The 25246-nt window shown below is 40.0% G+C and overlaps 2 protein-coding genes across 4 annotated transcripts in view; one reads left to right on the top strand and one right to left on the bottom strand.

Moving 5' to 3' along the window:
* Psma8 (proteasome 20S subunit alpha 8) overlaps positions 1–5145 on the bottom strand; it is a 51082-nt gene extending 45937 nt beyond the window's left edge. For all 3 annotated transcript variants that reach the window (XM_052156050.1, XM_052156049.1, XM_052156048.1), the window contains exon 1: positions 5044–5145. In XM_052156050.1, the coding sequence (XP_052012010.1) occupies positions 5044–5145 (102 nt within the window). The remainder of the gene's footprint in view (positions 1–5043) is intronic.
* Ss18 (SS18 subunit of BAF chromatin remodeling complex) overlaps positions 1–25246 on the top strand; it is a 250263-nt gene that overhangs the window by 158329 nt on the left and 66688 nt on the right. The gene's annotated exons all lie outside the window — the stretch shown is intronic.

Raw genomic sequence — 25246 nt, forward strand, 5'->3', positions numbered from 1 at the left:
CAACCATTTGTAATAGGAGCCAATGCCCTCTTCTGGTGTTTCTAAAGACAACAGGGTAGTCATATACATAAATGATTCTTTAAAAAAAATTAAAAAGAGGCTAGAAAGCTGGTTTAGCATTTTAAAGAGCCTACAGCTTTTGCCGGAGACTGGAGTTTCTTTTTTAGAAATCACAGAGTGGCTTACAACCAGCTAGAACCCCAGGGGACCCAAATGCTCTCTGCTGGCCTCCACAGGCACTGCTCTCACTATTTTATTATTTTAGTAATTAATATTATTAATTTATTAGTGAATTAAATTAAATTAATATACTCTCCAGCCAAGATCAATCGTGTGAGCTTTACACATGTACATTGGTCGTATACTAGATTTATTTGTTTCTTGATTTGACTCAAGGCCTTGCTATGTAGTCTAGGCTGGCCTTGAACTCGCAATCTTCCTGCTCAAGTGCCACCATACTCTGCATTGTATTTTGAGCAGCTGCTCCTCTGAACTCTCTGGCAACACAGACCTCTGCGCAGGGCCACTCACATCATGGCTCCACTAGAGTGAACAACCGGAAGCAAGCGCAAGCCAACACAGATGAGAGAAAGGAGCCATGTCACTGCTCCTCCGTCTCCACAGCGGCACTCCATCACTTCTGTCTCATTCCTTAGACGTAAACCGTCAGCAGCACTCATCTGAGGGGCCATGACACAGCATGAGCACTCTAGGTGAGGAGCAGAGGTAACTTCAAGAACACCTCAACCTCACCAAGTCAGTTACAGTCTCACGTCTCACATTCACAAATAAAACTGCAGCTGAACTCAGAGACTGAGGCACCATCTTAGATTCTTATTCCTTCCTGGCCAACACTCAAGAGATAATCATGACAATGTTTCTCTGGAATCCGCTTTATTACTATGTTTGTTCCAACCCTAGCAACAGCTTTTATCTATACTATTACCATGGAGCCTGGGGTGGGGAGGAGTGTCTCTTCAATTCTAGTTAGGAACTCATCCAATCCAGTGTTCACGGTATAGTTGGAGAAATCTTGGAAAGGATGCAGGAAGGAGAGGGGACAGGAAGAAGAAAAAGAGGGAGGAAGAAAGGAAGAAATGGAGGGAGGGGTGTATCTCAGTCACCATTCTTTGCTTCTTACTTTGAATATGTAGAGCAGTTTCTCACTAAGCAGCAAGGCTCAGGACAAAAGGATCCATAAACATTTGCCCTGTGCATAATATCTGTCCTTTGTTCTGAAGCAGACAGGTATCATCTTGAAGGAAACAAACCCTTACCACCATCTCTGGACTCACATCTCATCGGCTCCTCCAGAGAAGAAAAGTTACCAATATCTCTAGTGATGGACCTGCAGGACTGAGTCCATGACCAACAGTGGAGTAGATACATATAGTCTGTTTTGAGAAGAAAATGTCCAGAACCTAAAAGGGGGTAATAGTCATACAAAAATCCTTTCAGGATCCTTTAGATTTCTAGCTTCAACCCTTCCAATTGTTTTCTCGGCCATTCTGAATGTCTTTCCACTCTACAATGTAGCTGTCTTGTCTTCCCATATGATAGTCTCTTTGTTTAAAATACTCTTCCTCCTCTGCTTTCTGCCTCCTCTCCTGGCTCAACCATCTTTCCAATGGTTCCTTAAACATGCTTTCTAAGGAGGGTTTCACTTGTAACTGCAGTTTCTGTAGCGCCCCACACCACCTCTTGTATTGTACTTGTTCAGGCCATGTGCGGACGTTTTATTCTGTAATACAGTGACTCTGTATGTAGGCCATGCTGGCCTGGAACTCACAGTCTTCCTGAGCATTCATGTATCACCATTTCTATATCGGACTTTTCCCTTATTTCTCTAAATTTCTTTCTAGACAGTTCTTTAAAAACTAGGATATCATCTACCACTTTCATAGTGAAATCCTACAGTCCAGGTTAGCATATGTAAGTGTTTTTGAAGGGACTTAAAAAAATTGACATGCTGGAAGGAACAGAGACAAACTGAATTAAAAAAAGAGAGGGATCATAAATATTAACACTCAGAATTAATAATTAGTTTATGTGAATTACATCTTGTATCACTTCTTTAAACACATATCTTAAGAATCAGGGGCTATTTTAATACTTATTTTACTATTTAAAAGAATACTAATACTATAGGTAAACAGTCAAGAGCCATTATTTCTGTCATAAAGGACTCAGGTTTGGACTTTTTCTTTTCCCCAAAACAGGGTTTCTCCGTGTAGCCCTGGCTGTCCTGGAACTCACTCTGTAGACCAGGCTGGCCCCAAACTCAGAAATATGCCTGCCTCTGCCTCCCAAGTGCTGGGGTTAAAGGTGTGCACCACCACTGGTGGGCAAGGACTCAGGTTTGGTTCCCAGCACCCACATCTGATAGCTCACAACTGCTGCAATTCCAGTTCTAGAGGATCTTACACCCTCTTCTGGCCTCTGAGGGTATTAACACACACAGTGCACATGAACTTTTGAAGGTGCACATAATCGTACACAGAAATAATACAAACAGATCTTTCAAATAAATACAAGGAACAAACAAACTGTAGGATGAAGAGGTGGCTCACTAGTTAAAAACACAGTTGCTCTTGTAGAGGACAGTTGCATAGGTTCTCAGCGCTCACAGGGTAGCTTACAAATATCCATAACCTCTTCCATTAGACTAGGCTGGCTAGTCAGTGAGCCTCAGAAACCCTTCTGTTTCCACTTTGATTACAAACATGTACCACCATTCTGTGTGTCATCTAAACACAGGTTCTGGAGACTGAACTCCAGGTCTCATGCTTGCACAGCAAACGTTTTACTCACTGAGCTATTTCTCAGCCTAGGAGTGGAGATGCTCACAGGACAAGTAAGGGCTGGAGGGTCACTCACCAGCGGAGCACATACGTATCGTGTGCACTGCCCTGGGCCTGAGATCCAGCACCCAGAAATAAAAGACACAAATCAATATCAAAGAAATATAAGATATGGGTGGTAGCATACACCTTTAGTCCCCAGCGCTCCAGAGGCAGGGGCCAGCCTGGTCTACAGATTGACTTCCAGGACAGCCTCAGTTACATGGAGAAACCTGGTCTTGAAAAAGAAAAAACAAGAAAAGCAGATGTTTTCCCTTCTTCTCTGTACTTTGACAGAAACATTAGTGAAATCAAGAATCCACCTCTTAATTAAAGATGTGGATGGTAACTAAGGAACACTCTAAAAGCTAGACTGCAGAGCTGAGATTCAACAAGTTAAAATATAGCCCTGTAAAACTCTGGGGTCAGGGAAAGGGTAAGTCGAGGAATGAGAATAAATTTTAACTTTTTATGATAATGCCGTGACTCACATGCTCTCCTAAGATTGCGGTACTTTTCCAATATGTCATTCAAACATATTTCGTCTTCATAGAAAAAGAAACTGAACCAAAAAGATAAGAGTCCTCCGGCTCCCGTTTGTGCCGTCAGCTAATCATCAAGCAGGAAGCAGGTCCCGGGCTCTCTAATTATGGCCCATATAATTTTTATATTATATTACCAAGTAATGTCATGTCTACATAGTGGTCAAAACTGATCAGGCAGGCTTACTTGTAATCCATCATGTCTACTGTTTATAGACACAATATTTAGCAGTGTAACTTTATTCTATGCAAAAGGTCATAGTACCCTCAAGGAAACACAGTGAATAACTCCATAAAAAGATGCAAATTTTAATTTTAGAATCCTGAGGTGAGTCTCATCCTTCCTGTGTATCCTTAAAAGTGCCCACTACAGGTATTTTTATATCCTTACCCTTTTACAGCTCATTAAAAGCAACTATCAATCAGCTCTATAACATTCTTAAAACACTTTAAATGAGCCGACGTGGTTTCTTATTACACCCCCATCTTCTCCCATTACTCCCTTTATTTTAGGCTCTAAAACTTGGGCATTATTTCCAAACCATATGCTACACACCATGCTGGGGACTATATAACTTTTTGTTTTTATCAAAATGGTACCCTTTTGGTTTAAACAACACCAGGCTTTCCTGAAACTTCCAATTCTAACAAAGCTTAACTAGTGGGCCCAATTAAACTTCTAAAATGATCTTTTTTAAAATTATTTTTACCATTTTACACTTGATAGATTTATAAGGTTTATAATAAAAGTGAATTAACTTCTTTCTATTATCAAGTTGATACATTAGTGGAAGTAGATACTTGTAGACTGAGAGATATTCTGTGTATTCTCGTAGCTACTGTCTCAATTTCCAAAACACACACAAACATACTCATGAAATTTGAGAGATTTTTTTAAAAAAATCATATCCTGTATTCATAGACTAGGGCTCAGAAGCCTGGGGGTGCTAGATCCTTCACTGGGGCACTTTTGTCCTTTAAATTTTTCATAAATTTCGATGATTATTGAACGCAGTTAAAATTTGGCAGCAGTATATATAACAGCTCTCCTGAGTATTTAAAGGCTTTTAGGTAATGTGGATTCATAAGTCTAAAACAGGGTAGAATCTCATGAAATTTCCAGTATTACTTGAACACCCACACATGCGGGCACTTTTGCACAGAACAGTGCAAAAGTGAGGATTGGGGTGCAGGGGGGCCTTTGAAACACAGCTAAATACCGAGGTTAAAATTTGAGACAATTACTTTTATTGAAGCCATTTGGATTAGCATTTCTAGCTGTTCCTCTCACCAGCAGGAAGTTAGTATTTGATTTGTTCTGGGATTGCAGACGTGGTGGGGTGCGCTGGAAGGTTTTAATTTGTATCAATATTAAACAAAGGTTTGTATTATTAAAGAACTATCAACTACCTTGGGTCAGTGGACTCCCAAGGGAGTGGGCCGAAGCACTGAAGGAGAATGTTCTAGGTGTTTTGTCAGTTACTACAAACACACGCCATACTGTCACAGAGTCTGTCACTGAGGGTAAACAAAGGCAGTTGCAGGAAGAGAAAAGGCTGAAACTGCCAACCAGAGGATGCGACCCTAGTAAGGAGACCGTGCTCATACCAGGGCCCTGGAGCCAGGGCGGGGCAGCGCCGCCTGCCTGGGGAGCAGCTTACCGCGGTGGAGCCCTTCTTCACTGCCTCCTGCGCATACTCCACTTGGAAAAGGTGTCCGTCCGGGGAGAAGACCGTGATTGCCCTGTCATACCGAGAAGCCATCTCGCAAGCCTTCGAGGATTCTACCAGGCCTCAGAAGCTGCCTAGGACAGGAGTCGACCGGCCCCCACGTGCTAACGCCCGGAAGTGGTTACTCCTAAACTCCCGTGAGCTCCCAACTGCCTCCGGAAGTCCTGGAGTTCCAGGATGGGGAGACTTTGGTCCTCCCATCCCCCCAAATCTAAGCGCCTTTGGCTGTCTCCAAGAAGTCCTGCTTGTTGGGAAGTGGTGGTGGCGCACGCCTTTAATCCCAGCACTTGGGAGGCAGAGGCAGGCGGATTTCTGAGCTCCAGGCCAGCCTGGTCTACAGAGTGAGTTCCAGGACAGCCAGGGCTACACAGAGAAACCCTGTCTCGAAAACAAAACAAAACCAACCAACCAAAAAAGTCCTGCTTGTGTAGCCTGAAGAATAGGAAAGATTACTTATATATATGCTCTTCTATGGATCTCTGAGTTGAGGCTAGTCTATCTACAGAATGAATTTCAAGACAGCCACGGCTATACAGAGAAGCCCTATCTTGTAAAAAAAACAAAACAAAACAAGAAAAAAAAGTGAATTTCTTTTTTTTTAAAAGCTTTATTTACTTATTATATGTAAGTATACTGTAGCTCAGACACTCCAGAAGAGGGAGTCAAGATCTCACTACAGATGGTTGTGAGCCACCTTGAGGTTGCTGGGATTTGAACACATGATCTTTGGAAGAGCAGTCAGTGCTCTTAGCCACTGAGCCATCTCTCCAGCCCCATGAATTTGTTTCTTGATAGCAGACTTTGAATCTACCATCTTGTACATCACATCCCTGAGACACATCCATCCCTAGCTCTGTCTTTAAAATTTGAAACAGTCTTGCTAAGATGCCAAGGTTTGCAAAGAAGTTACAATTTCTCCAATGTTATAGTTTCTTCTAGTTTCCCCACCCCCCAGCTTTGTAAACAAAACAGAGCTTATGGACAAATAAGACATTAACTCAAGAACATATTCCATCAGATTAATACGGATAGCAAAAATTAATATAATACTGTTTTAATTAAAGAAAGAAATAGGAGTCCAAAGACAAGATTTAAGTATGTCTGAAGTTGAGCTGTAGCAAGAGTTGTATATAACCCCGTGCAACATTACTGCCTATGAAACAAGTCTTTGTCCTCATCAGTAAAACGGGAATATTTAAAAATCTGCAGCAATGTGTTCTGAGGTTAAGATGTGTTTATAGGTGTCATAACTTAAAATGGTTCCAGATGGGTACTAACAGACGGGTACATTTAGCTATTATTACTTGCCATGTATTTTTTATTAGATACCATTTTCCATTGGGAAAGATCTTAAAGTTGGTGAAATCAACCTTAACTGTGTGTGTGTGTGTGTGTGTGTGTGAGAGAGAGAGAGAGAGAGAGAGAGAGAGAGAGAGAGAGAGAGGGAGAGAGGGAGAGAGAGAGAGAGAACACAAAGAAACTCATTTTTTTCTATTCAAAATCCTAGATTTTAGTTGATTTCTGAAAATTAGTTGTATTCATCCCTCCCTGACCACTTCAACACTTTTCATTCATAATAGCCACTCTTAAAAAAGTTTGATCTACTGGAAAGGCATTCTTGACTAAAATCATTTTTTTCTATGCAGTTATTTTATACTATCAGGACAAACCATTTGCCAAAAGATTTTTTTGAGAAGTGTTTGATTATTCTTGTTACATATTCACTTTTCTTTTTCCTAAAAACTTGTTATAGATTCACAGGAAGTCTCAAAATCAGAGGGAGGAGGGGCCTCTTTTACCAGTTTAGTCCGAAGGCAATGGTTTCCGACCCTCAGGAAGTACACTATTGACACCAGGAAACTGACACTATAGAGCACCTCATAGAGCTTGTCTAGATTTCAACAAGTCATATGTGTTTCTGTGTAATCTATCAGGTGTAGGTTGCCACCACAGCCACCGCCATAGTCAATCAAGGTCCCTTGAGCTGTCTGTCCACTTCCAAAACACACCTAACTATTCCCGCTTCAGTCATTTTGACAAACACTAATCCATTCTCCATCTCTTAAACTTCTCTACAAAAAGTTTATATATAGGATGTACATGTTTAATGACTTTTTATTTTAAAAAATAGATATAGATTCACAGGAAGTTAGAGAATGATAGAGTGCTCCCTTATATGGTCAGGTATAACCTTTAAAATCACAGAACAAAAGAAAAGCCAGCAGTTACCATTAGTATAGGGAATATCTATACCATTTAAAGAAAAAATTATTTTTTATTATGTGCACCGTGAGCCCGGAGTGAGGATGTGTGTATATACATGAGCACAGACTTCTAATAGCAAGACTAGGGTGTCGGGCCACTGGGTATGGGGCTAACAAGGCAGTGGGAGTCGCCTAGTATGAATTCTGGGAACCAAATTCAAGTCTTCTCTCTATAAGGGCAATAAGTGCTTTAAACACTGAGCTATCTCTTGAGTCCTATCTCTAGTTTTGACTTAAAAGCATTTTGTAAAGAGCAAACATATTCAGAAATATTAGGGATGATTGGCCAGCAATAGTGGAGTATACCTTTAATCCCGGCATTAAAGAGTCAGAGGCAGGTGGGTCTTTGTGAGTTCTAGGACAGCCTGGTCTACATAGTAAGTTCCAGGATAGTGAACAGCTACACAGAAACACCTTGCTTCAAAACAAAATGAATACATCCAAGTGTGTCACAAATCCCATCTTAAGAGTGGTATCTTTCTATAGGTATGTTCATATGTATATGTATATATTCATTAACACATAATTTTCCTACTTATTAAATCAGTATAATACCTAGTTCACAAGGTTGTTGCAATGAAAAAAAATTAATCAGTGAATTAGTCTCCCATAACTATCTGTTACAGAGGAAGCTCTTTAAAATATTAACTATTATTATTTATTATTGAGTTGAGAAAAGACAATAAGTTCTTAAGAGGGAAATCAGAAAGAGCACAGCTACAGCAGGAACAATGTCTACCTTTTACACTGTATGTTTAATCCGTGTCTACCTCTTTACACTGTGTGTTTAATCTGTGTCTACCTTTTACACTGTATGTTTAATCCGTGTCTACCTCTTTACACTGTATGTTTAATCCGTGTCTACTGCTTTACACAGTATGTTTAATCAGTGTCTACCTTTTACACTGTATGTTTAATCCATGTCTACCTTTTACACTGTATGTTTAATCCGTGTCTACCTCTTTACACTGTATGTTTAACCCGTGTCTACCTCTTTACACTGTTTGTTTAATCCGTGTCTACCTTTTACACTGTATGTTTAATCAGTGTCTACCTTTTACACTGTATGTTTAATCCATGTCTACCTTTTACACTGTATGTTTAATCCATGTCTACCTTTTACACTGTATGTTTAAGCAGGCATGACGGCAGGTGGGAGCTGGGGGCAAGGAGATCAGAAGTTCAAGATGATCTACAAAGGGGTTCACGGAAGCTGAGCCTCATGTGATCCTCCATCAAAAAGTCAGAAAACTTCAAAGACCCATATTTGGGCAAATACACGTTTGGAACTGTATAGAGAAAGGAGTGAAAGGCCATGTGTCAACTTAACAAACACAGCTGTGGCTGCAGGCTAGAGATTAGAAAGGTATATGAGGGAGAAATTGCCATTTTAATCTGTCTCCCTCTTCCTCTCCCTCTCCATCCCCTTCTCTGTGTGTGTGTCTGTGTGTGTGTGTGTATGTGTGTGCCTGTGTGTGTGCCTGTGTGCTATTAAAATTTTGTTGAACATAGCTTAGCTTACACTTAGAAAAAGTAACAATTTAATTCCTAGAGGTTTCTGACATCAGTCTTGAAGACTAGGGCTAACTCTATTAAGAACCATTTAAAATACGAACAAAATACTTTTAAAACCTATACGTTGGCTGGCAAAATGGCTCAGTGGTTAAGGATGCCTGCATAAAACCCAAGTAGACCCATGTAGCTACAGTTCCAGAGCACCTGATACCTCCATCCTCCATGGGCACCTATACACACATACACATACCCATATGAATATTCATAACTTAAACTAAAATAAATCCTTAAAGAAGGTCTGTGTTCTCTCTAAAGAGGTAACAAAGAATGGAGATCTGCGGAGCCATGATTCTGATAAACACAGAAGAATAGCCTCGGCCTTTACTCTTGAAGTATTTGCCTGCTCTCATAGCATAGTTAAGAAACCAAAGTAGACCTTGATAGACAAAATAGAAGCCCAACGCCTGTCCCAATCTTATGGTACACATTTAGACATTGGTGGCGTCCCAAAAGCTATGGCGTAGATGATGAGCACAACCAACATGCTTCTCTTCTGTGTCTTCCGTGCCACAGGGACTGTCCTCTCACGTGCCCTCTACAAACATGTCTGGTCTTAAAAAAAAAAAACAAAAAACAAAAAAAAAACCTTAGGTTGGTGCATGTAAACATGCATGACCTATGCGTGCACGTGAGCGTTCGTGCATGCCTGCGTGGGGGTGGGGGGAAACGTGCGCGTGTCATGTTTGAATATGTGCTGTGGCGTGCATCCACATGGAGGACAAAGAATATCTCCCATCTTTGTCTTTGTCACCCGTCTCCATATAGAAGTTTTGGAATTACAGATTCGGCTACTACATCTAACTTTACGTGGGCATTGGGGATCAAATCTCAGGTCCGTAGACTGTCTCCCCAAACCGCGTCCTCGCCGGAAGTGAAACGTACAGGAGCAATAGGCAGGTAAATCGTACAGAAGCCCGTGCCACTGGTCCTCACTGTGCGACCCACAGGCATCGGCCTGTTTAACTGTGAAAGATGCAGAGATCCGGTCAGGTCTAGGCGGCTCTGCTGCCCCTTAAATCAGATGCAACTGAAAAACTGGCTTGCCTCTTGCATCTGTGTGACTCTCTGGCAGGGAAGAAACACTTATGTTGGTTTAGGAAGAAGGGGAGGGGTCACTGAAATTGAGAATAGACACACACAAACACACACACACACACACACACACACATGCACTAATACTAATACATAAGAAATAAATCTTTAAAATATTTTAGAATAAAACTCAAAATCCTCCATGATGTCCTATACTCAGTAAAATGCACTGTCATTGGAATTCCTGGTTCATTTTTTAACTCAAAGAACTTAATTGAAATTAACAGGTTTTTAAAATATCAAAATAAAAAATTTTCAGACCTAGAAAAAGGAGACAGCAGTTTTCTTGCACAAAATAACATGAAGACTTAAATAATTTCAATCTATAACTTGAAGAAAATCTGTTATCAAACTGAAACTTCCTGATCTTTGGAGATACCTAGAGAACTTCCAAGGGTTTTACACTGTCTATGTACATATATATGCATGCATGAGTGTTTTACTTGTGTATATGTCTGTGTACCACATACATATCTGGTACATGCAGAGGCCAATAGAGTACATTAGATTCTCTGAAGCTGAAGTTATAGATTCTTGTGAGCACCATGTGTGTGTGAGAAACATGAGTCTTAGTAGGAAGAGTCCAAATACTTTTTTTAATCTTTTTTTCCACTTTGCATCCCAATATCAGCCCCTCCTTTTCTTTTAGTACACCCTCATACAGAACCTCTCTCCATTCCTCTCTTCCTTTCTCCTTTGAGAAGGGAGACCCCCGCCCCCAGCTATCACCCCCCACACACTATCCCCACCTCCTGAGTACATCAGATTGTTGTAGGAATGGGCACATCCTCTCCCACTGTGGCCAGAAAAAGCAGTCCATTTATGGGAACAGGATCCACAGGCAGGTAGGCAACAGATTCAGGGACAGCACCTGCTCCAGTTGTTGGAGTCCAAGCTGTCCATCTGCTACTCATGTGCACGGGGGTCTAGGTCCAGCCCATGCTCTCTCTTTGGTTGATGATTCAGTCTCTGGTAGCTCCTAAGGGTCCAAGTTAGTTAAATCTGTTGGTCTGCCTGTGGGGTCCCTGTCCTCTTTGGGTCCCTCAGTCCTTCCCCTCAACTCTTACAAAAACTCTCTGGGCTTCATCTAATGTTTGGCTGTGGGTATCCTTATCTCTTTCCATTGGCTGCTGGGTGGAGCCTCTCAGAAGACAGTTATACTAGATTTCTGTCTGCAGACATAACAGAGTATCATTAATAGTGTCATGGATTGGTTCTTACCCATAGGATGGGTTTCAATTTGGTCAAAGATCAGTCATTGGCTGGTCATTCCCTCTGCCTCTGCTCTATCTACGACCCTGAACATCTCGTAGACAGGATACATTTTAGGTTGAAGGATTCGTGGGTGGGTTGCTATCCTTATGCCTCCACTGGGAGTCCCTGGCTACAGGAAGTGGCCACTTTTGGATCCATATCCCCTACTACTAGGAGTGTCAGCTAGAGTCTCTGCCATGGAGGCCCTGGGAACTCCCCCAATCCCAGGGCTCTGGCATGTCCTATCCATTGCCCCCTCACTGATTTCACTTCTCTCTCTCTCTCTCTCTCTGCACTCCCTGCATCTCCCTCCCCTCCTTAGCCCACTCCTCTCCCCATCTCCTCTCCCACTCGATTTCCTCTTTCCATTGACCTCCAAAACCTATTTTGTTTCCTCTTCTGAGAAAGATTCAATCATCCTCCCTTGGAGTCCAAGCACTCTTAACCACTGAGTCATTCTCTAGCCCTACTAACTCAATATTTGTGTTTTTTGCATGAATACATATATTCATATTTTGCAAAAGAGAAAGTAGGTAAAGTTGCTCAGCCCTTGGTGTTAATCAAGACAGTAGCAACCAACTTAAACTAAAACATATGTTATCCCTTACCATCTATCATTTATGAGAAAACCAATCAGCAGCTTAAATTTATAATGTCATTCAACAATCAGTAGATTATTATTACATTTTCCACCATTGAATAACTATTTTACTGTTCAAAATGGCCGAGTGGGTAGCACATAGAAAGTAATTCTGCTGCCTCCAAATAAATTCTATTGGTTTGAAACAAGAAAGCACTGTGTATGGAATACTACTCAGCAATTAGAAACAATGAGTTCACAAAATTTTTAGGCAAATGGTTTGATCTGGAAAATATCATCCTGAGTGAGGTAACCCAATCACAAAAGAATACACATGGAATGCAATCTCTGATAAGTGGATATTAATTAGCCCAGAAGCTCTGAATACCCAACGCACAAATAGCATAACAAATGACTCCCATGAAGAAGTATGGAGAGGGTTCTGATCCTGGAAAGGATTGATCTAGCATGGGAAGGGAATATAAGGACAGAGAAAAAGGAGGGAGGTGATTGGAGAAGGGATGGAGAGAAGAAGGTTTATGGGACATATGGGGAGGGGGGATCCGGGGAGGGGAAATCATTTGTAATGTAAACAAAGAATATAGAAAATAAAAATATTAAAAAAAAAGAAAGCACTGTGTAGCCCTCAGTTGAATGAACAAACTTCTTTTCTCCTGGAACGCTCACTTTGTACTTGAAAGAATGTCTGACAGACTGTGGTTATCCATCTAGGCAAGCAGACATTTGAACATGAACAAAATGAGCCTGTTGCTTCACGAAAAGTAAAAACTTGTAGGACTTATTCCAAAGACAAAATTCAGTCTTTCAGGCAAACAATAGGATTTTGGAGACCTTTGCTCATCATTATGAAGTGGCCAGTTCTCAATAACCAAAGACTCTTAGGATAGAAGATAATGATATTAGCCAATATCATTATCATCCCATCCTAATATCATTATTAGCCAGTAATTCTGTTTATTTGTTTGATTGTTGAGACATAGTCTTGCTGTCCAGCCCTGGCTGATCTAGAACATGAAACACAGAACAGGCTGGCTTCAGATTTTTGATGACCGCTTGCCTCTGCCTCTCAAGTGCTGAAATTGCAAGTATGTACTATGATACCTTGCTATAAGTATGATTTTGATGTGGTATCTTTTCAAGATATGCATAGTTTTTGTATATGTCCTAGTATTTTATAGTAATTAAAGTATGATATGAAAGTACATATAAGTAAAAGAAACATTCAAACCATAGATCAATGAACTTTAATATAACGAAGTACTAAAAGTTTATTGATATTATTTTAGATTATGGATATCAACTAATCTATAGGAAACAATTTGCTGGGTTTTACTTTACTACCAAAGAATGCCTAATAATATGAAATCACTGAATTATTGATACAAAGTGCTCAAGAAAGGCTTCAAGTACTTCTTTGCTGGCTAATATTGTAAGAATATTTTAGCTATATATTCAACCAGAATACCATATTGTAGTAGTTTAAATAGAGAGGCAGATATGAGACTCTGTCTGTAATTAAGCCAGGCATTAAAGGGACTCAGTGACAAAGTATTTCCTAGCATGTGTGAAATCTTGAGTTCAATCCCAAGGACTGGGAGAAGCCAGGGGGAGAAGGAAGAAGAGGCAGTGTCACCCTTTTTACTAAAATGTTGGTTCTGAGGCTGGAGAGGTGGCTCAGCGGTTAAGACACTACCACTCTAGGAAAAAGAGCCAGCACCCACACTGGCCTTCTAACAACTGCCTGTAACTCCAGACCCAAGAGATCCCACACCCCTGTCCTCCACAAGTACCCACATTCACATGCACATACCTATATAGACAAACACAATCATAATTAAAGTGATAAAACCATTTTTGCAAATGAAATAATTATTCATAGAAATTTGCTAAGCATGTGAACATGGAAAGACATTTTTCATGAATTAGTAATTAAAGCATCTTTACTTTCTAATCTTTAAATATTAATAGATATGGCACATTTTAATATTGCTCTTTAATATTTAATTAAACATTTAACATTTAATTAAATGTTTTGTTGTTGTTGTTGTTGTTGTTTGGATTTGGTTTTTTCAAGACAGGGTTTCTCTGTATAGCCCTGGCTGACCTGGAACTCACTCTGTAGACCAGGCTGGCCTCGAACTCAGAAATCTCCTGCCTCTGCCTCCCAGAGTGCTGGGATTGCAGGCGTGCGCCACCACCACCTGGCTCAAAGTGTTTTAAGGTAGAACAGTAAGGACTTCTGCTTTGAAAGCCTGGAGGAGAGAGCTCTTGCTGGCTCTGTGAGAAGCAAAGAGTAGTTTGGATATGTTTGAGTTTTTCACATGCTATGTCTTGTGCTGGATCAAAAATAACCATGAGGGCTGGAGAGATGGCTTAGTGGCTAAGAGCACTGACTGCTCTTCAGAAGGTCCTGAGTTCAAATCCCAGTAACCACAAGGTGACTCAGAATCATCCATAATGAGAGCTGACACCCTCTTCTGGGGTGTCTGAAGACAGCTACAGTGTAGTTACATACAATAAATAAAATAAATCTTTAAAAAATGCACTAAATAACCAAAGAAAATGGTTTCCCCAACAGGAGGAAGAACAGTTGGCATGGAAACAGACAATGGAACTTGGGACACATTCATATTCCTAGATCTGAATTATGGAACTATCAGATGCACATAGTCATGGGATTAAAGACAAGATTATGCTTTCAGACAACTAAAGGTATAGGAGAGTAAAGCAAATTAGCTGGTGTAAGTGCCCCATGAATAGAGTTTAAAATGGCTCACAGAGACAAAGAAAAATAAAACAAAAGTGGTCAGCACAGAGCGGAAGGCAGGTGAGGGTAGATGAGGGTAAACAGAAAACCTTTATGAAAGAACAGACACAAAGTACAGAGACAGTGAAAGATATGACTAGATGTGTTAGAACTTATAAAATTGAGTAAGAATAATACAGAAAGGTGTTCCACTTGTAATATTCCAAACTTATAGAAGAATCAACTTGATATTTAGGAAAAATGATTAGTACCACACGTAACAAAATTTACACTTAAACAACTGTAAACTTGTACAAAATGCAATGAGAAACTCTTTAAAGCCATCTGAATATAAAAATGTGAGATGCTACCAGCTGATTTCTATATTGACAGGAATTCGATTTTCAACATGGCCAAAGGAAAAAACTGTAAGCAAGACATTTTAGTGTAAAGCACAGATATCAAACTGGAAGGTGAGTGAAACCATTTTTCACACAAACAGGCCATGTTAGTTACCAGCAGACACTCACTAAAGGAAACACTAACAAGTGTTCTTCGAGCAGAAAGAAACGATCAAATACGAAATAAAAATATTAATTTAACAAATACACATAAAATCAAATAATTGTTTGAAAGGATGAGAGTGTCTTATGGGCTTACATAGAGCATTAAATTTGGCGTCAAAATTAATACATTAATGTGTAAAGGGGCAAATGAAGGTAAAGTGCCCAAACTTTTATTGCGTGAAATAGTAAATCTTCGCATTCATGCTAATGCTTGATTGGTCTAAAAAAGCTTTGTTCTTTGGGGAAATTACCAAGAAATTCATATAAGGATGTTTAAAAATAATAAAAATTAATCAAAGACAAGACAAGAGCTGGGCATGGTGGCACATAACTATAATCCTAATACTCAGGAACCAGAGCGGGGAGGACTGTCAAAAGTTTGAGGCCAGCTTGGTCTCTGTAACACAGTTAGCCAGTCTGCCTGAACTACAGAGTAAGAACTTTGTCTCAAAACAAACAAGAAAAAATGGCCAAGAAACGACAGAACCTGGGGATGAAGTTCAGTTCCGGAGTATAGCATAGGACATACAAAGCCTTTGACTTCACTCCCTAGAGAGGACAGGGAAAGAAAAAGAAGAAGAGAAAGCAAACAATACAGGATGAAAAATAAAATTAAATGATATTTAGTTGATTTAAAGATAATTATGTTAACATTTATATTCTCCATAATAATTTAAATGTTTTAATTAGATGACTTAGATCTTTAGATCATTTTTTAGACAGGGCTTCATGTAACCCAGGCTGGCCTCAAACTTGCTTTGTATCTGAGGCTAGTCTTGTGGTGCAGATGGGCCTTGTATGTTGATGTTAATTCTGCTTTCCTGGGACAGGCTGTGGACAAGGAGTGAGTCATACTCAGGTGAACAGTCTTATGAACAGTCCCCTAGTGAATAAAGGAGCCAATCACTGGGTGAGTAGGCGGGACTTCCGGGTTAGAGAGGCGAAGACAGGAAGCATGAGAGAGTTAGGTCCTTTTGGACAGGGATAGCATGAGGACAAGATGTAATTACAAGTGTCTCCCAGTTTCAATGGCAGATCTGTCAGGATTCGCCACCAGAGGATTTAGATTTTAATAAGGCTTACAAGTTAGGATTTTAGTTGTTGCACCCAGAGACTGAGTTACCATTGCTTCTGAACTAAGTTTGCGTTGCATTTACCTTCACACGGTGGCTCATCTGGGTTCAAGAGAGAAAGGTACAACAGCAAAGTGGTGGTTTTCCAGATGTCCACCACAGAGGTCGTGGAGGATTGAAGCACAAGGCTGGCGTGGTAGCAACTTGCCAGTGGGAACTTAGCAAGCTGGGTGGAGAGATTTTGGAGTTCTAAGTTAGAGTCTCCATGAGATAAAACAGGTTGGCCATTGCCGACCAGTGCTTGGCTGGCAATGTCACTGGCCAGAGAGTCACCAGCACAAGCACAGGGAAGTGCTGGTTCATTTTTTATATTTCCTGCACCATCTCCTGCCTCTGCTTCCCAAGTTTTGAGAAAATAGATGTGTGCCACTGTGCCTAGCCACAAGGTCTTATCATTGAAAGTGGATTTTAGGAGGACTAGAGAGATTGCTGTGGAGTTAAGAACACTTCTCCATATTCCAAAGGACTCAAATTCAATCCTCAGAACTCAAGTCAGATGGCTCATAGTCACTTATAACTCCAGTTCCAGGGAGATCTGATGCATCTAACCTGGAGGGTACCTGCACTCACATACACCTACACACACACACACACACACACCACACACAGACACACACACCACACACCACACACACACACACACACACACACACACACTGAAAAATAATCTAAAATCTTAGGATATCTTAGGCTAAGATGAAGAACAAGTGATAGTTAAGATTAGCTTAATTTATCAAAATGACCTATCAACTTTAAATTTTATGTGGGGATTACAATAGCCTTCTTGGTGATTGATGAAACAAGCACTCTCCAAATCAAACAATATGTCATATTTAGCAGCATGTGTAACATATTTCACATGTTCTCTTCTACCTTCATGCTATCACTGTGGCAAGTAGCCATTATGACTTAAGCAACTGTGAAAATTGACAAAAACTGATTGTATGGGACAACTTGAAGCATTTTTCAAACATTATAAGGAGACAGAGTACATTCTCTGACAGAAATGAAATTAATAAAAAACAAGAAGCACCTAATTCCAGGATATAATTTATTTAAATTTTTAGGAAAACCCACACATCACAGAAGAATTAACAATAGGAATTGAAAAAAATTCTCTGACAATCATTACAAAAACAAAACGTGTTAGAGCCATTGTGTTATAGCCAGAATACTGACTAAGCAGGAGATAACACTAAGTGCTCACAGAAGAAAGGGAGAAAATGAGGTTGCTGAGATGATTCTGCAGCTAGAGTGTGTGTTGTTTTTCAGAGGAATAAGTTCAGTTTCCAGCACCTGTATGGTGTTTCGTAGCTGCCTGTAACTCCGTTGTGACAGTGTCTCACCTCATATCATCTTCTGGCCCCTCTGGGTTCCTGCATGCATGTGGCATGCATAAATGTACATACACAGTTATTAAATAATAAGCAAACAAAAAATGTAAAATAGAAGAAAAGATAAAAGTCAATCACCCGAACACTAATGTCAAGACAATTTGTGTATTGATTGTGTTTAATTTTATGGTGCTGGAAAGCAAACCAATAACTTTATTTTGCAGTGAGTTTTTGCTACACTGTTTTGGCTCCTGACAGGTTTCACAAATGCACCCACCCAGGAACTACTTTTGGAGCTACGAATGACACACACACACACACACACACACACATGCACACATTACCTTAATTTTGAAATGTCTTGGCTCCCTCAAAGTCTGGGCACCCCTAAACCCTCCCCTGCCACCCAGACCCAATCGAGGAAGTGGCCAGTGGCCACTTAATCTGAAGTCTCACATGACTGGATGACTTTGTCTCCTGCCGCACCTGTGTCCCATCCTTCCTCCCCAAGTCTTGGTGATTCTCTTGTTCCTCTCTGTCCTACCTGTGCAACTCTCAGTGTCTTGCACTATGCCTGTCTATTGGCCATTGGCATCTTTATTGATAGATCAAAAACCAATTGGGAACCAGGACCTTCAGTGTCTGGACATACAGATTTCTGGTTGAATCAAAGTGTTAGAAGAAATTTCCAACACCTTACCTTCTCTGGAAAACAAAAACAGAAACCTCTTATCTCAGATATAAATTGAGTACAACCATAACAATTATGTAAATTGCAGAGTATTCGATTAATATCCAGTCCACATTTGGCTATAAGATAAGGTGCTCTACCATCATTCCTAACGTAAAAGTTCACAATTCTATACCTGAATTGTTTTTATTTCAGCCTCTAACACCATCTGAAAACCATGTTTTTAATTTTCTAACATATTTTAATGTTAAAAAAACTTAAGTTTGCTTATGGGAGTATAATTAATCTTCAGCCCCATCAGAAATCCAAGAACAAATTAAATATTACCTGAGTATATAGGAAGCACTAAACATAGCTTCTCAAACTTAACACAAATTGTAGAGACAGCTGACTACCTGAACAGTCCCCTAATTTCTTATAACATTGGAACATCTGTCTTCAGCCTTTCAGACCAGAGCCATCTGGAAGTCTCAGAAATGCAGTAGAAATATGAAGGACTAGCTTACGCTGCCTTGGCAGAGATTAGTAATCTACTACCCCACCTGTTTGTCCTTTTTGGACAGTATTTTGTCTGCAGATGAAATAGTCAATTCTGCCCTGTGACAACTTTGTCACGATAAGCAACCTCACCTGGAGGTAAAGAGGCTCAATTCTTCTTTGAAGGAGAATGTGGAAACTGTCCAGAGCAGACATGTCTCATTGTCAAATGATCCTTAATAATGAAATAACATTAAATGTCGCATTCTGTTGATTTCTGAAGCTTTTGAAGACTACCTATGTAAAGTATATGTGAACTGTTAAACCTTAGCTGCTCTTAGCCATTTCTATTTGAGTAAATTGAAAGCACTTTATCATAATTAAATTAGAATCTAACCTAACCATGAGTTTAATATCTGGCCCTTAACTTGAGTTTCTTAATCATCCTAAACAGTTTGAGATAGCAGTTATAAAGAGATTGGGTCAAAGTCTTCTGTTCTTTTTTTGTTTGTTTGTTTGTTTGTTTTTGTTTGTTTGTTTGAGACAAGGTTTCTCTGTGTAGCCCTGGCTGTTCTGGAACTCACTCTGTAGACCAGGCTGGTCTCAAACTCAGAAATCCGCCTGCCTCTGCCTCCCAAGTGCTGGGATTAAAGGCGTGTGCCACCACCGCCCGGCTCAGTCTTGTGTTCTTAAGTGAGTTACATAGCACAATGCCTATCTAAGAGTAACAATATTAATTTCAAATTTTGTATATATAGATTTATATATGTATAAATCTATATATACAAATATATATAGATTTATACCAATGAAAACTTTAATTCTATATCAATATACAAATTCTGTACCAATGTAAGAAACTATAACATTTTTTATACCAATTATAAAGATTTCTATCAATGTAAGATAATGGCTACACAATACTTCGTTCAAGAATTCATTTAGTAATGGAGCCCATCTATTTCCCCCTGTTCAAAATTATGACCATTCCCAAATTATCTCTTAAAATGACAACCTATCTGTGATTTATAAAATAACTGTAACCAGACACCCAAAACAAGGAATCGGGCTGATGACACTCCATGGCTTCTTCCTGCTGAACTGGGGTGGCGAGAAATTCTTTAAATGGGTGGGAAGGCTAAGAAAATTAGAAATTTGGTTTAGACATATGAAAGCTAGCTTTAGCATCTGTTATCCAGTCTCTGTATGCTTAGATGGTTCAGAGTTTGATGGAAGTTTTGATTGGATCCGTCTGAAAGTCTGGATGAGACAAGACCATCTGGAATCAATGACTGTTTCTGAAGCTGTTCTGGAAGTGAGTCTGGAACAGCAGGTCAGTTCAGCATCTCCGAGGATGAATCTTGTCAAATCTGTACATTCTGCAACGTATGAATCTCACAACCAAAATTTTAGCACCAGCAAGTTATTCATATAGATTGTGCAAGGTGAACAGATCAGTTAAGAATGAAATTTTGCACTTTGTTTGAGTAGGTGAAAGGCAATTGTCTTTTTGTCTTTTAATTTTATCGATAACCAAATGTAATAAATCTTCATTCATGCCATATGAAGGAGGGCATGAAGAATCTTAAAGATTCCATAACCAAAAAAGATTTATTGTCTCATTTTAGCTGAAATTACGGCTAGAGACATTTTTATCTAAGCCAGTTACTGGGCTGTTCCCATGTTGAGAAATAAGCAGATCAGGTTACCTGTCTTGTTTGATTTTCTTGAATTTTTCAAAATCCTCAGGAGGTCTTCCTGTGTCATATCTGATCCATATCACTCTGACACCTTCCAGACAAGCCTTTTTCTCCTTTCCTTTCCACACAAATACAGAGGCTCTCTCCAAAAATAGGATGTCTTGGTCCAGTAACCAGAAATCATTAAAGGTATAACTTGACCTCTCTCCTAGAAAAATTTTAATATGACCACCAAACTCTTGACCACATGCATTTTGCTAATTAAAACAATTCAAAGCAATTAGAGCAATCTAAAGAAATATTAAGCATTGAGACAGTGTTTCTTCACCACCTCCTCCTTTTTGACCTACAATTTAAGATCAGTAGCCTCAATATTTTACGCATTATGTATACTTAAATTTCCCTACTATGAAGATGATCTCTGTGGGTACATATGGTAGTTGCTCCTTTCTCTTTATTTAACTGTCAAGGCCCAATCTTCTACTGTCTGAGACAGGTTAGGCTGCTTACCCCCTGCTTTCAGTCTAACTTTTTTTTTATAAGATTAAATGTCTCAATCTTTATACATCTCTGTATTTAACTCTAATTAATTTCCCTTCTACTTACCATATAAGCCCATTTATAGGCCCTAATTTTTGTTATACCAGGCTACTGACAATCCCAGAAATCTTGTGTAGACCATGTTCATAGATCCTGAGAATTTGCCTTTGAAAGACTTTTAAATTCCTTTAACACATTTGTTCTTTCACTTTCCCTGCCTTCTCCCTTCTGTGGAGCTTAACACCTGCTGCACCCACCGCCTGGCCTTCTGCCTCTCATCGGAAGATCCTTCTATCAGTTTCGATCCGTGGAAAGAAATCACCATGTGGCTCGGGCAAAATCTGTATATTCCCTTCTATCATTTAAAAAATTAAATGAGATTTATAAATCTCTATCCTTGGTTTACCTGGTGGCTGAGGGCAGGAAGCTTTATTGCCTTCCTCTTACTCTCCCCCCCCCCCCCCATCAAGAGCCCTGGGGTAAATCCTTGCCATCAGCTGTGTTCCTTTATTCCAGTTTCCAAGCTTGCAAAGGATCCACATGACTCAGGTTGGTAGCTGAGAAATCATATCCCCCCCCCCCAAACTTATCTCATGTGTATTGTCTCTTTCGTTCAGGATTCTCTAAATTATTTTAATAGTGCATGGCCTATCATGTTAAGCACCATCTCTTGAGGTGAGTTTTTGCTACACCGGTTTGACTCCTGGTGAGTCGCACGCACATACCTACCCAGGAGCCATCTTTGGATGCTTGGATGAAACACACACACACACACACACACACACACACACACACACACACACACTACTTTAATTTTAAAATGCTTTGGCTCCCTTAAAGTCTGGGCACCCCTAAAACCTCCCCCTGCTACCCCAGTCCCAATCACGGAAGTGGTCAGTGGCCACTTATTTGTAGTCTCACATGGCTGGCTGGCTTTATTTCCTGTCACCCCTGTGTCCCATCCTTCTCTTGTTCCTCTCTGAGTTCTACCTGTATAACTCTCAGTGTCCTGCACCATGATCAGCTATTGGCCATTGGCATCTTTATTGATATATCTAAACCCAACTGGGGACAAGGACCTTTAGCATCTAGACATGCCGATTCCTGATTGAATGAAAGCTTTAGAACCAACCTCCAACACTTATACATGCTAGGCTAGTACTGTACCTGTCACCCCTGTGTCCCATCCTTCTCTTGTTCCTCTCTGAGTTCTACCTGTATAACTCTCAGTGTCCTGCACCATGATCAGCTATTGGCCATTGGCATCTTTATTGATATATCTAAACCCAACTGGGGACAAGGACCTTTAGCATCTAGACATGCCGATTCCTGATTGAATGAAAGCTTTAGAACCAACCTCCAACACTTATACATGCTAGGCTAGTACTGTACCATTGAGATATAGCTCATCTCTAAGATGTTATATTTCATAAGTTCTAAAGCAGCAGGGCCAAAGAATATGGAATAAGAACCTCTGCAGCCTGTGGCAGTGAATCTTTCCTCTTTACAATCTGATTATCTTGTAGTTTGTCATCTCATGCAAAACTAGCAGGCTTATACTTTAAGTATGGTAGGATTATACTTTCCAAACACCTACTTTAATAAGGGTTCTTAAATGCTTCAACCTCCCTTTTAGCCCACCAACCAAAGGCATGGGAGGAAAATAGCTAATAGGACAAAGGGGACTTGGACCTGTTCAGAAGTAGTTCCTTGGAGCAATTCCAATCTTTGTTGTCTACAGTCCAGTTCACTAGCAAAACAACAAACACAAATCATCAGAAGCAACTCAGTCCAGAAGAAACTGAAAGGCTCAGCTCATAGGCACGAGTCCACCAACACGGCAAGAAGCCGCTTGGACACCACCAGAAGTTCTTTGCTTCTCTTCTCTCTATAAAGTCACAACATGCAAAGATCAGCGACGAAAGCAAGGCAAACCAGTTCAAGCACTTCATCATCGAAGAGCAGCATCACCAAAGCCCAGTTAAAACCAGCAAGGCGAACCAATGCCAGAAGGCCACGCACTGTCTGTTGGGTTATACTTACACTCTTTCCAAGCATTGTGTGTCCTCTCAACCGTCTGCTCCAGCAAAACATCACTTGTACTTTCACCAGACAGCTTCCACAAAGTAAAAAATAAAAATCACATGACACATTTGAGTCTCCAACAAAACGAACAATCCCTACTTCAAACACCATAACGCATTACTGAGAAAACCTGAAGAAGACCCAAGTGAGGGGAAACCAGATTCCTGAGTGAATGACTCATATTGACCTCTAGACACTGTAGACACTGGATGCAATACCAACAAGAATTCCAATACTTTATTTTCCCAGAAAGTACTTTAGTCGATTCTTAAGAACAGTGTAATGAACTTTCACATTTGCATCTACCCATGGAACCATGGCCCTAGTAAAAGAAATAGGGGATGTCCATCTTCCTCAGAAGATCCTTTGTGCTTTTTTGTAGTTCCCCATCCATCCTCATTTCTAGTCAGTGATCTAATCTGTCTCTGGCTTAACCCATTTTTGCCTGTGTCAGTTTTTACAGAGATGGAATAAATAGGTTATACTCATTTCTATTCTGAATTATTTATAAGATTCATGCATTTTATTGCTGCTAACAACATGCTGCTCCCTTTTAACAATCAACAAGCATTATGTTATATGCATGGACTACAACTGCCCACTAACCTGCACTGAGTATTCGTATTATTTCCAGCTTTGTATTATTGTATTAAACTCTTGGTGTAGGCAGTAAATCTGGAGTAAAGGATAAGTATCCCAACCTCTCAACTTCCATATAAATTTGTATTTTAAAATATTAATTTAAATAAAAATATTTTAAAAATCATATTTTTAAAGCAATGTAATCACCAGTACTGTGTTACAATAGCCTAAGCTGACAGAGAAATTTTTTAAACATATTGCTTCTTTACTACACTAAAATCTCATTTTCTTAGCCAGGTATGGTGATATGCATCTTTAATCCCAGAACTCGAGAGGCAGAGGCAGGTGGATCTCTGAAAAGTCAAACTCAGTGTGATCTATGTAGCAAGGTCCAGATCAGGCAGGCTACACTGACATCATGCCTCAAAAACTTTATCATTTTTATGGGAATTATAACTAATAACTTGAAGCAATCAACTTTTCACATTTGTATAGCTTCTTTCTTCTCCCCTCCCTCTCTCCCCTCCCTCTCTCCCTCCCTTTAACCCTTCCCCATGCCCAGGGTCTCACTAGGCAGCTCTGGCTGTCTTGGAACTCACAGAGATCCACCTCATACCTCATTCAGCCCTTCTCTTTCCTGATACTATTTTGACACTCAAAATTCTGTCATTAAGTATTATCAGCTCTAAAACCATAACTTGACTTTTGTAGTTGTCTTTTTTTTTTTTTTTTTTTTTTTTTTTTTTTTTTTTTTTTTTTTGGTTTTTTGAGTCAGGGTTTCTCTGTGTAGTCCTGGCTGTCCTGGAACTCACTTTGTAGACCAGGCCTCGAACTCAGAAATCTGCCTGCCTCTGTTTCCGAAGTGCTGGGATTACAGGCGTGTGCCACCACTGCCCAGCCTGTAGTTGTCTTTTAACATGATATATTTGTAACAAAAGTGTACATGCACCTCTCCTGTCATGTTTACTGTGAGGCTAACTTCACCACTTTGAAAAACACCCTTTTATGGATTTAACCTCACTTTCTAGCACAGTATCACTTTAGCATCAAGGCTTCCCTTCAGAGCAGTGTGTGCTGGTACATACATACCTGTAATGATGGTATTTGGAGGATGAAGCAGGAGGATTAAGGTCAACCTTGTAGTTCTAGAACAGCCTTGGGTACAGGAGACCTTGTCTAAAAAAGTTTTTTCTTTGGTATTTCTTGAAGGTCATGTATTCTAATGACAATTTCTCAAGTGTTGTTTGTAGGAAGTATCTTAATTTCTCCTTCATATTCTCTCTCTCTCTCTCTCTCTGTGTGTGTGTGTGTGTGTGTGTGTGTGTGTGGGCATGTGCATGCGGGTGTATTTGTACATGGGGAGGGGCAAAGGTTGCCATTGGTTGTGTTTTTCTCAATCACTCTCCAACTTATTTTTTGAGATAGCATGTTTGACTGAACATACAGTGCACAAATTTGGCCAGGCTGGCTGTCCAGTGAACTCCAGGGATTTGC

Source organism: Apodemus sylvaticus, chromosome 13 (assembly GCF_947179515.1).
Source record: "Apodemus sylvaticus chromosome 13, mApoSyl1.1, whole genome shotgun sequence".
NCBI classification, from domain to species: domain Eukaryota; kingdom Metazoa; phylum Chordata; class Mammalia; order Rodentia; family Muridae; genus Apodemus; species Apodemus sylvaticus.